Below are 15,671 nucleotides of genomic sequence, written 5' to 3'. Positions count from 1 at the left end.
CATCAGTACCACGTCTCGAACGGAATTACCAACTTCGTCATTGGTCACGATAGATGAGGACACCACTCAGTCGAGCCCTTACCAACGAACCAGCGCAATTCCAATGATTGTTCCGACCTCAGAGCAGAACATTATGACCCCATTCTTTGAAAGCACAGAAAGTTCTCCTCAAACAAGACTTACGACGAAAAGTGCCATGAGTACATTGGCCAGTACTTCGAAAGATCATTCAAGCGTCGCGCAGTCTACTGCATATGCCACAACAGAAGAAATCAGCTCGACCACAAGCAGCTCAAGTAGTTCAGTCAGATCTACATTGGAAGGCCATAGTACGAATGCTCAAGAAACCATAATGCCTACAGCGCAAGCAACAACAGAACAAAGCACATTGACGTCTACTTTAAAAGACAAAACAAAGCCTGCTACAACAATGATGACCAACACACAAGGATTATCTACAACGCAACGCGCTATAACCATATTTGCCAGCACTGAGGGGGTACATTCGTCCGTAGGACGGTCTACGGGACATTCCTTAATTCAAACAACACAAACTACAACTCCAGGCATATTTGCTAGCACTTCAGAAGGTGGATTCACCGTTGGCCAGTCAACAATTCTTCCCTCAACAGAAAAAGCAAAGACGACCAGTAGCTCTAGAACTTCAGTGCAGCCAACAACATTTATGGAATCGACAACAGGCCAAGGAACAACCGCCAAAGTTACCAAACCTCAGACAGCCCAGGCAAGTACTGAGATAAGCACTTTCACATCTACTCCTGGAGAGGCCACTCTGCCTTTCACGACATCAACACAGACTAGCAGCACATTTCCCAGCACACTGATTGGTACGTCGGAAGGTCATTCCACCGTTGTACAGACTACAGAACACTCTTCCACTGGTACAACATATGGAATCAGATCGACCACAAGAAGCCCAACAACTTCAGTCCAATCGACAACACTTGCAGAATCTACAGCTGTAGACCAAAGTACAACCGCGCAAAGGACTACGATCCCTACAATGCCGGTAACAACGGAGCAAAGCACTATGGCCTCAACCTCTGCACAGACCACAGTGGCTAGTACAACTACGGAGGGGGCGAGCACACTGAGATCATCTTCTGCCACAACACTTGCAGAATCGACGCTAGCTGTTCTGAGTACAAGCGCCTCAAAGACCACTTTTTCAACTGTCAGGCCAACTACAGAGCAAAGCACTTTGACCTCTACAATTGAAGAGACAACTCTGCCTGTTACGACAACGGCGCAGACTAGTACAGTAAAATCGTCTACGCCAGTATCTACAACAATGAGTGCCAGAAGCACATTTGCAAGCACTACGGATGGTCCTTCTACCGTCGGCCAGTCAACAGAACATTCATCAATTGCCACGACAGAAGAAAGCAGCTCGACCATCAGTAGTTCGGCAACTTCCATCCAGCCGACAACACGTGTGGAATCGACGCTGGCAGGCCAAAGTGCGACCTCACAAAGGACCACATTTCGTACAGTCATGGCAACAACAGATCGAACCACTGGCACATCAACTCTTGAAGAGACCACAGTAGCTGGGACGACTCCAGCAGAGACAAGCACTCTTGGATCGTCGCCCGCCATGTCTTCAACACAGAGTGCTACAAGCACACTCCTCAGCACATCTGAAGTTCATTCAACAGAAGGACAGTCTACATCACATCCTTCAACAGCCACATCAACTGAATTGAGCTCGACCAGCAGCTCCAGAACTTCAGCTCAATCGACAACGCTGTCGGAATCTACAGCTGTAGAACAAAGCACCACCGCGCAAAGGACTACGATCCCTACAATGCCGGTAACAACGGAGCAAAGCACTATGGCCTCAACCTCTGCACAGACCACAGTGGCTAGTACAACTACGGAGGGGGCGAGCACACTGAGATCGTCTTCTGCCACAACACTTGCAGAATCGACGCTAGCAGTTCTAAGTACAAGCGCCTCAAAGACCACTTTTTCAACTATCAGGCCAACTACAGAGCAAAGCACTTTGACCTCTACAATTGAAGAGACAACTCTGCCTGTTACGACAACGGCGCAGACTAGAACAGTAAGATCGTCTACGCCAGTATCTACAACAATGAGTGCCAGAAGCACATTTGCAAGCACTACGGAGGGTCCTTCTACCGTCGGCCAGTCAACAGAACATTCATCAATTGCCACGACAGAAGAAAGCAGCTCGACCATCAGTAGTTCGGCAACTTCCATCCAGCCGACAACACGTGTGGAATCGACGCTGGCAGGCCAAAGTGCGACCTCACAAAGGACCACATTTCGTACAGTCATGGCAACAACAGATCGAACCACTGGCACATCAACTCTTGAAGAGACCACAGTGGCTGGGACGACTCCAGCAGAGACAAGCACTCTTGGATCGTCGCCCGCCATGTCTTCAACACAGAGTGCTACAAGCACACTCCTCAGCACATCTGAAGTTCATTCAACAGAAGGACAGTCTACATCACATCCTTCAACAGCCACATCAACTGAATTGAGCTCGACCAGCAGCTCCAGAACTTCAGCTCAATCGACAACGCTGTCGGAATCTACAGCTGTAGAACAAAGCACCACCGCGCAAAGGACTACGATCCCTACAATGCCGGTAACAACGGAGCAAAGCACTATGGCCTCAACCTCTGCACAGACCACAGTGGCTAGTACAACTACGGAGGGGGCGAGCACACTGAGATCGTCTTCTGCCACAACACTTGCAGAATCGACGCTAGCAGTTCTAAGTACAAGCGCCTCAAAGACCACTTTTTCAACTATCAGGCCAACTACAGAGCAAAGCACTTTGACCTCTACAATTGAAGAGACAACTCTGCCTGTTACGACAACGGCGCAGACTAGTACAGTAAGATCGTCTACGCCAGTATCTACAACAATGAGTGCCAGAAGCACATTTGCAAGCACTACGGAGGGTCCTTCTACCGTCGGCCAGTCAACAGAACATTCATCAATTGCCACGACAGAAGAAAGCAGCTCGACCATCAGTAGTTCGGCAACTTCCATCCAGCCGACAACACGTGTGGAATCGACGCTGGCAGGCCAAAGTGCGACCTCACAAAGGACCACATTTCGTACAGTCATGGCAACAACAGATCGAACCACTGGCACATCAACTCTTGAAGAGACCACAGTGGCTGGGACGACTCCAGCAGAGACAAGCACTCTTGGATCGTCGCCCGCCATGTCTTCAACACAGAGTGCTACAAGCACACTCCTCAGCACATCTGAAGTTCATTCAACAGAAGGACAGTCTACATCACATCCTTCAACAGCCACATCAACTGAATTGAGCTCGACCAGCAGCTCCAGAACTTCAGATCAATCGACAACGCTGTCCGAATCTACAGCTGTAGAACAAAGCACCACCGCGCAAAGGACTACGATCCCTACAATGCCGGTAACAACGGAGCAAAGCACTATGGCCTCAACCTCTGCACAGACCACATTGGCTAGTACAACTACGGAGGGGGCGAGCACACTGAGATCGTCTTCTGCCACAACACTTGCAGAATCGACGCTAGCAGTTCTAAGTACAAGCGCCTCAAAGACCACTTTTTCAACTATCAGGCCAACTACAGAGCAAAGCACTTTGACCTCTACAATTGAAGAGACAACTCTGCCTGTTACGACAACGGCGCAGACTAGTACAGTAAGATCGTCTACGCCAGTATCTACAACAATGAGTGCCAGAAGCACATTTGCAAGCACTACGGAGGGTCCTTCTACCGTCGGCCAGTCAACAGAACATTCATCAATTGCCACGACAGAAGAAAGCAGCTCGACCATCAGTAGTTCGGCAACTTCCATCCAGCCGACAACACGTGTGGAATCGACGCTGGCAGGCCAAAGTGCGACCTCACAAAGGACCACATTTCGTACAGTCATGGCAACAACAGATCGAACCACTGGCACATCAACTCTTGAAGAGACCACAGTGGCTGGGACGACTCCAGCAGAGACAAGCACTCTTGGATCGTCGCCCGCCATGTCTTCAACACAGAGTGCTACAAGCACACTCCTCGGCACATCTGAAGTTCATTCAACAGAAGGACAGTCTACATCACATCCTTCAACAGCCACATCAACTGAATTGAGCTCGACCAGCAGCTCCAGAACTTTAGCTCAATCGACAACGCTGTCGGAATCTACAGCTGTAGAACAAAGCACCACCGCGCAAAGGACTACGATCTCTACAATGCCGGTAACAACGGAGCAAAGCACTATGGCCTCAACCTCTGCACAGACCACAGTGGCTAGTACAACTACGGAGGGGGCGAGCACACTGAGATCGTCTTCTGCCACAACACTTGCAGAATCGACGCTAGCAGTTCTAAGTACAAGCGCCTCAAAGACCACTTTTTCAACTATCAGGCCAACTACAGAGCAAAGCACTTTGACCTCTACAATTGAAGAGACAACTCTGCCTGTTACGACAACGGCGCAGACTAGTACAGTAAGATCGTCTACGCCAGTATCTACAACAATGAGTGCCAGAAGCACATTTGCAAGCACTACGGAGGGTCCTTCTACCGTCGGCCAGTCAACAGAAAATTCATCAATTGCCACGACAGAAGAAAGCAGCTCGACCATCAGTAGTTCGGCAACTTCCATCCAGCCGACAACACGTGTGGAATCGACGCTGGCAGGCCAAAGTGCGACCTCACAAAGGACCACATTTCGTACAGTCATGGCAACAACAGATCGAACCACTGGCACATCAACTCTTGAAGAGACCACAGTGGCTGGGACGACTCCAGCAGAGACAAGCACTCTTGGATCGTCGCCCGCCATGTCTTCAACACAGAGTGCTACAAGCACACTCCTCAGCACATCTGAAGTTCATTCAACAGAAGGACAGTCTACATCACATCCTTCAACAGCCACATCAACTGAATTGAGCTCGACCAGCAGCTCCAGAACTTTAGCTCAATCGACAACGCTGTCCGAATCTACAGCTGTAGAACAAAGCACCACCGCGCAAAGGACTACGATCCCTACAATGCCGGTAACAACGGAGCAAAGCACTATGGCCTCAACCTCTGCACAGACCACAGTGGCTAGTACAACTACGGAGGGGGCGAGCACACTGAGATCGTCTTCTGCCACAACACTTGCAGAATCGACGCTAGCAGTTCTAAGTACAAGCGCCTCAAATACCACTTTTTCAACTATCAGGCCAACTACAGAGCAAAGCACTTTGACCTCTACAATTGAAGAGACAACTCTGCCTGTTACGACAACGGCGCAGACTAGTACAGTAAGATCGTCTACGCCAGTATCTACAACAATGAGTGCCAGAAGCACATTTGCAAGCACTACGGAGGGTCCTTCTACCGTCGGCCAGTCAACAGAACATTCATCAATTGCCACGACAGAAGAAAGCAGCTCGACCATCAGTAGTTCGGCAACTTCCATCCAGCCGACAACACGTGTGGAATCGACGCTGGCAGGCCAAAGTGCGACCTCACAAAGGACCACATTTCGTACAGTCATGGCAACAACAGATCGAACCACTGGCACATCAACTCTTGAAGAGACCACAGTGGCTGGGACGACTTTAGCAGAGACAAGCACTCTTGGATCGTCGCCCGCCATGTCTTCAACACAGAGTGCTACAAGCACACTCCTCGGCACATCTGAAGTTCATTCAACAGAAGGACAGTCTACATCACATCCTTCAACAGCCACATCAACTGAATTGAGCTCGACCAGCAGCTCCAGAACTTCAGCTCAATCGACAACGCTGTCGGAATCTACAGCTGTAGAACAAAGCACCACCGCGCAAAGGACTACGATCCCTACAATGCCGGTAACAACGGAGCAAAGCACTATGGCCTCAACCTCTGCACAGACCACAGTGGCTAGTACAACTACGGAGGGGGCGAGCAGACTGAGATCGTCTTCTGCCACAATACTTGCAGAATCGACGCTAGCAGTTCTAAGTACAAGCGCCTCAAAGACCACTTTTTCAACTATCAGGCCAACTACAGAGCAAAGCACTTTGACCTCTACAATTGAAGAGACAACTCTGCCTGTTACGACAACGGCGCAGACTAGTACAGTAAGATCGTCTACGCCAGTATCTACAACAATGAGTGCCAGAAGCACATTTGCAAGCACTACGGAGGGTCCTTCTACCGTCGGCCAGTCAACAGAACATTCATCAATTGCCACGACAGAAGAAAGCAGCTCGACCATCAGTAGTTCGGCAACTTCCATCCAGCCGACAACACGTGTGGAATCGACGCTGGCAGGCCAAAGTGCGACCTCACAAAGGACCACATTTCGTACAGTCATGGCAACAACAGATCGAACCACTGGCACATCAACTCTTGAAGAGACCACAGTGGCTGGGACGACTCCAGCAGAGACAAGCACTCTTGGATCGTCGCCCGCCATGTCTTCAACACAGAGTGCTACAAGCACACTCCTCAGCACATCTGAAGTTCATTCAACAGAAGGACAGTCTACATCACATCCTTCAACAGCCACATCAACTGAATTGAGCTCGACCAGCAGCTCCAGAACTTCAGATCAATCGACAACGCTGTCCGAATCTACAGCTGTAGAACAAAGCACCACCGCGCAAAGGACTACGATCCCTACAATGCCGGTAACAACGGAGCAAAGCACTATGGCCTCAACCTCTGCACAGACCACATTGGCTAGTACAACTACGGAGGGGGCGAGCACACTGAGATCGTCTTCTGCCACAACACTTGCAGAATCGACGCTAGCAGTTCTAAGTACAAGCGCCTCAAAGACCACTTTTTCAACTATCAGGCCAACTACAGAGCAAAGCACTTTGACCTCTACAATTGAAGAGACAACTCTGCCTGTTACGACAACGGCGCAGACTAGTACAGTAAGATCGTCTACGCCAGTATCTACAACAATGAGTGCCAGAAGCACATTTGCAACCACTACGGAGGGTCCTTCTACCGTCGGCCAGTCAACAGAACATTCATCAATTGCCACGACAGAAGAAAGCAGCTCGACCATCAGTAGTTCGGCAACTTCCATCCAGCCGACAACACGTGTGGAATCGACGCTGGCAGGCCAAAGTGCGACCTCACAAAGGACCACATTTCGTACAGTCATGGCAACAACAGATCGAACCACTGGCACATCAACTCTTGAAGAGACCACAGTGGCTGGGACGACTCCAGCAGAGACAAGCACTCTTGGATCGTCGCCCGCCATGTCTTCAACACAGAGTGCTACAAGCACACTCCTCAGCACATCTGAAGTTCATTCAACAGAAGTACAGTCTACATCACATCCTTCAACAGCCACATCAACTGAATTGAGCTCGACCAGCAGCTCCAGAACTTCAGCTCAATCGACAACGCTGTCCGAATCTACAGCTGTAGAACAAAGCACCACCGCGCAAAGGACTACGATCCCTACAATGCCGGTAACAACGGAGCAAAGCACTATGGCCTCAACCTCTGCACAGACCACATTGGCTAGTACAACTACGGAGGGGGCGAGCACACTGAGATCGTCTTCTGCCACAACACTTGCAGAATCGACGCTAGCAGTTCTGAGTACAAGCGCCTCAAAGACCACATTTTCAACTATCAGGCCAACTACAGAGCAAAGCACTTTGACCTCTACAATTGAAGAGACAACTCTGCCTGTTACGACAACGGCGCAGACTAGTACAGTAAGATCGTCTACGCCAGTATCTACAACAATGAGTGCCAGAAGCACATTTGCAAGCACTACGGAGGGTCCTTCTACCGTCGGCCAGTCAACAGAACATTCATCAATTGCCACGACAGAAGAAAGCAGCTCGACCATCAGTAGTTCGGCAACTTCCATCCAGCCGACAACACGTGTGGAATCGACGCTGGCAGGCCAAAGTGCGACCTCACAAAGGACCACATTTCGTACAGTCATGGCAACAACAGATCGAACCACTGGCACATCAACTCTTGAAGAGACCACAGTGGCTGGGACGACTCCAGCAGAGACAAGCACTCTTGGATCGTCGCCCGCCATGTCTTCAACACAGAGTGCTACAAGCACACTCCTCAGCACATCTGAAGTTCATTCAACAGAAGTACAGTCTACATCACATCCTTCAACAGCCACATCAACTGAATTGAGCTCGACCAGCAGCTCCAGAACTTCAGCTCAATCGACAACGCTGTCCGAATCTACAGCTGTAGAACAAAGCACCACCGCGCAAAGGACTACGATCCCTACAATGCCGGTAACAACGGAGCAAAGCACTATGGCCTCAACCTCTGCACAGACCACAGTGGCTAGTACAACTACGGAGGGGGCGAGCACACTGAGATCGTCTTCTGCCACAACACTTGCAGAATCGACGCTAGCAGTTCTGAGTACAAGCGCCTCAAAGACCACATTTTCAACTATCAGGCCAACTACAGAGCAAAGCACTTTGACCTCTACAATTGAAGAGACAACTCTGCCTGTTACGACAACGGCGCAGACTAGTACAGTAAGATCGTCTACGCCAGTATCTACAACAATGAGTGCCAGAAGCACATTTGCAAGCACTACGGAGGGTCCTTCTACCGTCGGCCAGTCAACAGAACATTCATCAATTGCCACGACAGAAGAAAGCAGCTCGACCATCAGTAGTTCGGCAACTTCCATCCAGCCGACAACACGTGTGGAATCGACGCTGGCAGGCCAAAGTGCGACCTCACAAAGGACCACATTTCGTACAGTCATGGCAACAACAGATCGAACAACTGGCTCATCAACTCTTGAAGAGACCACAGTGGCTGGGACGACTCCAGCAGAGACAAGCACTCTTGGATCGTCGCCCGCCATGTCTTCAACACAGAGTGCTACAAGCACACTCCTCAGCACATCTGAAGTTCATTCAACAGAAGGACAGTCTACATCACATCCTTCAACAGCCACATCAACTGAATTGAGCTCGACCAGCAGCTCCAGAACTTTAGCTCAATCGACAACGCTGTCGGAATCTACAGCTGTAGAACAAAGCACCACCGCGCAAAGGACTACGATCTCTACAATGCCGGTAACAACGGAGCAAAGCACTATGGCCTCAACCTCTGCACAGACCACAGTGGCTAGTACAACTACGGAGGGGGCGAGCACACTGAGATCGTCTTCTGCCACAACACTTGCAGAATCGACGCTAGCAGTTCTAAGTACAAGCGCCTCAAAGACCACTTTTTCAACTATCAGGCCAACTACAGAGCAAAGCACTTTGACCTCTACAATTGAAGAGACAACTCTGCCTGTTACGACAACGGCGCAGACTAATACAGTAAGATCGTCTACGCCAGTATCTACAACAATGAGTGCCAGAAGCACATTTGCAAGCACTACGGAGGGTCCTTCTACCGTCGGCCAGTCAACAGAACATTCATCAATTGCCACGACAGAAGAAAGCAGCTCGACCATCAGTAGTTCGGCAACTTCCATCCAGCCGACAACACGTGTGGAATCGACGCTGGCAGGCCAAAGTGCGACCTCACAAAGGACCACATTTCGTACAGTCATGGCAACAACAGATCGAACCACTGGCACATCAACTCTTGAAGAGACCACAGTGGCTGGGACGACTCCAGCAGAGACAAGCACTCTTGGATCGTCGCCCGCCATGTCTTCAACACAGAGTGCTACAAGCACACTCCTCAGCACATCTGAAGTTCATTCAACAGAAGGACAGTCTACATCACATCCTTCAACAGCCACATCAACTGAATTGAGCTCGACCAGCAGCTCCAGAACTTCAGCTCAATCGACAACGCTGTCGGAATCTACAGCTGTAGAACAAAGCACCACCGCGCAAAGGACTACGATCCCTACAATGCCGGTAACAACGGAGCAAAGCACTATGGCCTCAACCTCTGCACAGACCACAGTGGCTAGTACAACTACGGAGGGGGCGAGCACACTGAGATCGTCTTCTGCCACAACACTTGCAGAATCGACGCTAGCAGTTCTAAGTACAAGCGCCTCAAAGACCACTTTTTCAACTATCAGGCCAACTACAGAGCAAAGCACTTTGACCTCTACAATTGAAGAGACAACTCTGCCTGTTACGACAACGGCGCAGACTAGTACAGTAAGATCGTCTACGCCAGTATCTACAACAATGAGTGCCAGAAGCACATTTGCAAGCACTACGGAGGGTCCTTCTACCGTCGGCCAGTCAACAGAACATTCATCAATTGCCACGACAGAAGAAAGCAGCTCGACCATCAGTAGTTCGGCAACTTCCATCCAGCCGACAACACGTGTGGAATCGACGCTGGCAGGCCAAAGTGCGACCTCACAAAGGACCACATTTCGTACAGTCATGGCAACAACAGATCGAACCACTGGCACATCAACTCTTGAAGAGACCACAGTGGCTGGGACGACTCCAGCAGAGACAAGCACTCTTGGATCGTCGCCCGCCATGTCTTCAACACAGAGTGCTACAAGCACACTCCTCGGCACATCTGAAGTTCATTCAACAGAAGGACAGTCTACATCACATCCTTCAACAGCCACATCAACTGAATTGAGCTCGACCAGCAGCTCCAGAACTTCAGCTCAATCGACAACGCTGTCGGAATCTACAGCTGTAGAACAAAGCACCACCGCGCAAAGGACTACGATCCCTACAATGCCGGTAACAACGGAGCAAAGCACTATGGCCTCAACCTCTGCACAGACCACAGTGGCTAGTACAACTACGGAGGGGGCGAGCACACTGAGATCGTCTTCTGCCACAACACTTGCAGAATCGACGCTAGCAGTTCTAAGTACAAGCGCCTCAAAGACCACTTTTTCAACTATCAGGCCAACTACAGAGCAAAGCACTTTGACCTCTACAATTGAAGAGACAACTCTGCCTGTTACGACAACGGCGCAGACTAGTACAGTAAGATCGTCTACGCCAGTATCTACAACAATGAGTGCCAGAAGCACATTTGCAAGCACTACGGAGGGTCCTTCTACCGTCGGCCAGTCAACAGAACATTCATCAATTGCCACGACAGAAGAAAGCAGCTCGACCATCAGTAGTTCGGCAACTTCCATCCAGCCGACAACACGTGTGGAATCGACGCTGGCAGGCCAAAGTGCGACCTCACAAAGGACCACATTTCGTACAGTCATGGCAACAACAGATCGAACCACTGGCACATCAACTCTTGAAGAGACCACAGTGGCTGGGACGACTCCAGCAGAGACAAGCACTCTTGGATCGTCGCCCGCCATGTCTTCAACACAGAGTGCTACAAGCACACTCCTCAGCACATCTGAAGTTCATTCAACAGAAGGACAGTCTACATCACATCCTTCAACAGCCACATCAACTGAATTGAGCTCGACCAGCAGCTCCAGAACTTCAGCTCAATCGACAACGCTGTCCGAATCTACAGCTGTAGAACAAAGCACCACCGCGCAAAGGACTACGATCCCTACAATGCCGGTAACAACGGAGCAAAGCACTATGGCCTCAACCTCTGCACAGACCACAGTGGCTAGTACAACTACGGAGGGGGCGAGCACACTGAGATCGTCTTCTGCCACAACACTTGCAGAATCGACGCTAGCAGTTCTAAGTACAAGCGCCTCAAAGACCACTTTTTCAACTATCAGGCCAACTACAGAGCAAAGCACTTTGACCTCTACAGTTGAAGAGACAACTCTGCCTGTTACGACAACGGCGCAGACTAATACAGTTAGATCGTCTACTCCAACATCTACAACAATGAGTGCCCGAAGCACATTTGCCAGCACTACGGAGGGTCCTTCTACCGTTGGCCAGTCAACAGAACATTCATCAATTGCCACGACAGAAGAAAGCAGCTCGACCATCAGTAGTTCGGCAACTTCCATCCAGCCGACAACACTTGTGGAATCGACGCTGGCAGGCCAAAGTGCGACCTCACAAAGGACCACATTTCGTACAGTCGTGGCAACAACAGATCGAACCACTGGCACATCAACTCTTGAAGAGACCACAGTGGCTGGGACGACTCTAGCAGAGACAAGCACTCTTGGATCGTCGCCCGCCATGTCTTCAACACAGAGTGCTACAAGCACACTCCTCAGCACATCTGAAGTTCATTCAACAGAAGGACAGTCTACATCACATCCTTCAACAGCCACATCAACTGAATTGAGCTCGACCAGGAGCTCCAGAACTTCAGATCAATCGACAACGCTGTCCGAATCTACAGCTGTAGAACAAAGCACCACCGCGCAAAGGATTACGATCCCTACAATGCCGGTAACAACGGAGCAAAGCACTATGGCCTCAACCTCTGCACAGACCACATTGGCTAGTACAACTACGGAGGGGGCGAGCACACTGAGATCGTCTTCTGCCACAACACTTGCAGAATCGACGCTAGCAGTTCTAAGTACAAGCGCCTCAAAGACCACTTTTTCAACTATCAGGCCAACTACAGAGCAAAGCACTTTGACCTCTACAATTGAAGAGACAACTCTGCCTGTTACAACAACGGCGCAGGCTAGTACAGTAAGATCGTCTACGCCAGTATCTACAACAATGAGTGCCAGAAGCACATTTGTAAGCACTACGGAGGGTCCTTTAACCGCTGGCCACTCAACAGAACATTCATCAATTGCCAAGACAGAAGAAAGCAGCTCGACCATCAGTAGTTCGGCAACTTCCATCCAGCCGACAACACGTGTGGAATCGACGCTGGCAGGCCAAAGTGCGACCTCACAAAGGACCACATTTCGTACAGTCATGGCAACAACAGATCGAACCACTGGCACATCAACTCTTGAAGAGACCACAGTGGCTGGGACGACTCTAGCAGAGACAAGCACTCTTGGGTCGTCGCCCGCCATGTCTTCAACACAGAGTGCTACAAGCACACTCGTCAGCACATCTGAAATTCATTCAACAGAAGGACAGTCTACATCACATCCTTCAACAGCCACATCAACTGAATTGAGCTCGACCAGCAGCTCCAGAACTTCAGCTCAATCGACAACGCTGTCCGAATCTACAGCTGTAGAACAAAGCACCACCGCGCAAAGGACTACGATCCCTACAATGCCGGTAACAACGGAGCAAAGCACTATGGCCTCAACCTCTGCACAGATCACAGTGGCTAGTACAACAACAAAGGGGGCCAGTACATTGGGAACGTCTTCAGCCACGTCACATCGTGCCACAAGCACAGTGATTGGTACGTCGGAAGGTCACTCCACTGTTGTAGAGACTACGGAACGCTCTTCCTCTGGTACAACATATTGGATCAGATTGACCACAAGCAGGCCAACAACTTCATTCCCATCAACACCGCCTGCTGAATCTACAGCTGCAGATCAAAGTACGGCCTCGCAAAGGACCACCTTCCATACAGTGCCTGCAACAACAGAACACAGCACTGTGACATCAAATCTTGAGGAGACCACACTGGCTGGCACAACTACATGGCAGACAAGCACTCTTGGATTGTCGTCCGTCGCATCTACAAGGCAAATCGCCACCAGCACATTTTCCAGTACTTCAGAAGTTGGGTCCACTGAGGGCCAGTCTACAGGTTATTCCTCTATTGCCACAACAGAAGAAAGCAGCTATAGCAGCTCGAGAACTTCGGTCCAGCCAACAACACTTTTGGAATCTACCCTGATAGAGCGAACGAGTGCTTCAACATTAAGAGGTGTGCAATTATCGATTCTGTTCTATTGTATTGATTACGTTTAAGCTATTTCTAAGTTGAAGACAATTCTTTGTTCTCCTAACAGATTTGGAACAATGACAGTAAGTTACGTTGTTAAGCATTTAAACAAATGTACTGCTGTGTGTCAAGTTTTCTTCGCGCCTATTTTACTTTTATCTCGTAAGGCATCTGTGTTCATTTTATCTTAATGTGTATCAATTTAACAGCACAGTTCTGTGCGGTATGTGCAATAGGTCAAACCGTTGCGTGCATCGCCCTCACAAGAAAACTAATGTTTTATTCAACAGAGTTGATGCTACGTAACACTATTTATTTTACTGTTGATAACAAACTACGATACTTGACATGACGTTTCTCTACGAATACCCCAAAGGCAAGCACACATTATCTTAGACAAACAAACTACATATTCACTCTCGAAATCTTCGAAGGAAACCATTCTCTTCTGTTCCCACCACTGCCATTTGTTACGTTTTCATCTACATCATGCAACTAACATTACTTTACAGACTTCTACTAGTAACGACAAATGATAAACATCTCTGTATGCAACAAGCACAGGTATGCCATTGACCGCAAATAAATGCAAAATGCACCCCAGCCGCTACAGACCTAATCGCAATATATTCGTTAACCATGACAATGACAACATTTCATTTTAACAAATGACTTATGTTTTACTTTCCGGACAGAGCGACAAAGTACAGGAGGCATGACTATGTCCTCAACAAGAGCACAGACCTTGACAACGTCTAGCATCTTGAGCTCCACTTCTTCGTTTTTCACGATAGAAAGTAGTGATTTACAAACAACAGACTCCATCTCGAAGCAAAGTAGCACATTTCCCACTCTTGAAGCCACCACAGAACAAAATACCATGTCGACGACTTTATCCAGCACAGAACGTTTCGCTCAAACAGATACAACACCTACATCAACACCACAAACTCTTGTATCCACTAATAATGTGAAAAGCACTTCGACGTCTACTTTCAAACCTGATAAGACACCATACACAGCATGGTCATCGACTTCTCCAGAGGCTTCAACATCTAGCTCCTCTTCCTTGGCGTCAAGTGCGTCTATACCAACAACTGCTCTACCCACACAAGAGCATACCACCACAGAGACAGATACCACGTTATCTATGAGAGATACATCTCTGTCTGCAATAACAACAGACATGGTGTCCACACTGCTGGAGACAACAAGTCACACAACAACTGACCATACCACAAAACCGCTTTCAACCATGACTACACGTTTAATAACGACAATAACACCGTCTCATGTCGATACTACTGACATAAAAACACTTTTGCGGACAGAGCAACAAAGTACAGAAACTCCTTCTTTGACTACTTTAACAACAGGAACAAAAACGCCAAGAACTTCAAGATTCTTGACCTCTCCGACTTCATTTGACGTGACAGAATCTAGTAGATTTGAAACAAGAGACTCAACTTCCAAGCAAGGCAGCACATTTCCTACAATTCCTGATACTACAGAACACACTACTCTGTCCTCTCATACAAGACTTTTAAGCTCAACGGATATGACTCCCTCAACGGAAACTCAAACGCCTATACTTACAAGTCAGAAAGCTACAACTAACCCCAAACAAACGACTTTGGGACTGTCAACAGTTGGTACCCATTCTACCCTCTCAGAAATGGCATCAAGTACGTCTTTAGATTATACTGATTTACCCACTAAAGAACATATCAGCATAGACACAGCTACTATTAAAGACACATCTCTGTCTGCTGCAAGCACAAACATGCCATCCACACTGCTTGAGGGAACAGGCAACCCAACCACGGACCAGACAACAAAGTATTTATCTAGCAGTACATTAACAGCGCGCTCAGAATCCACATCATCAGATCAAAGTACGACTTCGCAAAGGACCACGTTTCGTACAGTCATGGCAACAACAGACCAAAGCACTGT

The 15,671-nt window shown here is 48.9% G+C and overlaps 1 protein-coding gene across 1 annotated transcript; it reads left to right on the top strand.

Moving 5' to 3' along the window:
* The first annotated feature begins 1,024 nt into the window (after nt 1-1,024).
* On the top strand, nt 1,025-13,828 carry LOC136447119 (serine-rich adhesin for platelets-like). Its single transcript, XM_066445812.1, has one exon. The coding sequence runs from the start codon at nt 1,025-1,027 to the stop codon at nt 13,739-13,741; it is 12,717 nt and encodes a 4,238-aa protein (XP_066301909.1). The 3' UTR covers nt 13,742-13,828.
* Nucleotides 13,829-15,671: the final 1,843 nt, after the last annotated feature.

The sequence above is a fragment of the Branchiostoma lanceolatum genome, chromosome 13, assembly GCF_035083965.1.
Source record: "Branchiostoma lanceolatum isolate klBraLanc5 chromosome 13, klBraLanc5.hap2, whole genome shotgun sequence".
Taxonomy (NCBI): domain Eukaryota; kingdom Metazoa; phylum Chordata; class Leptocardii; order Amphioxiformes; family Branchiostomatidae; genus Branchiostoma; species Branchiostoma lanceolatum.
This window is presented reverse-complemented; position numbering and strand designations above follow the sequence as displayed.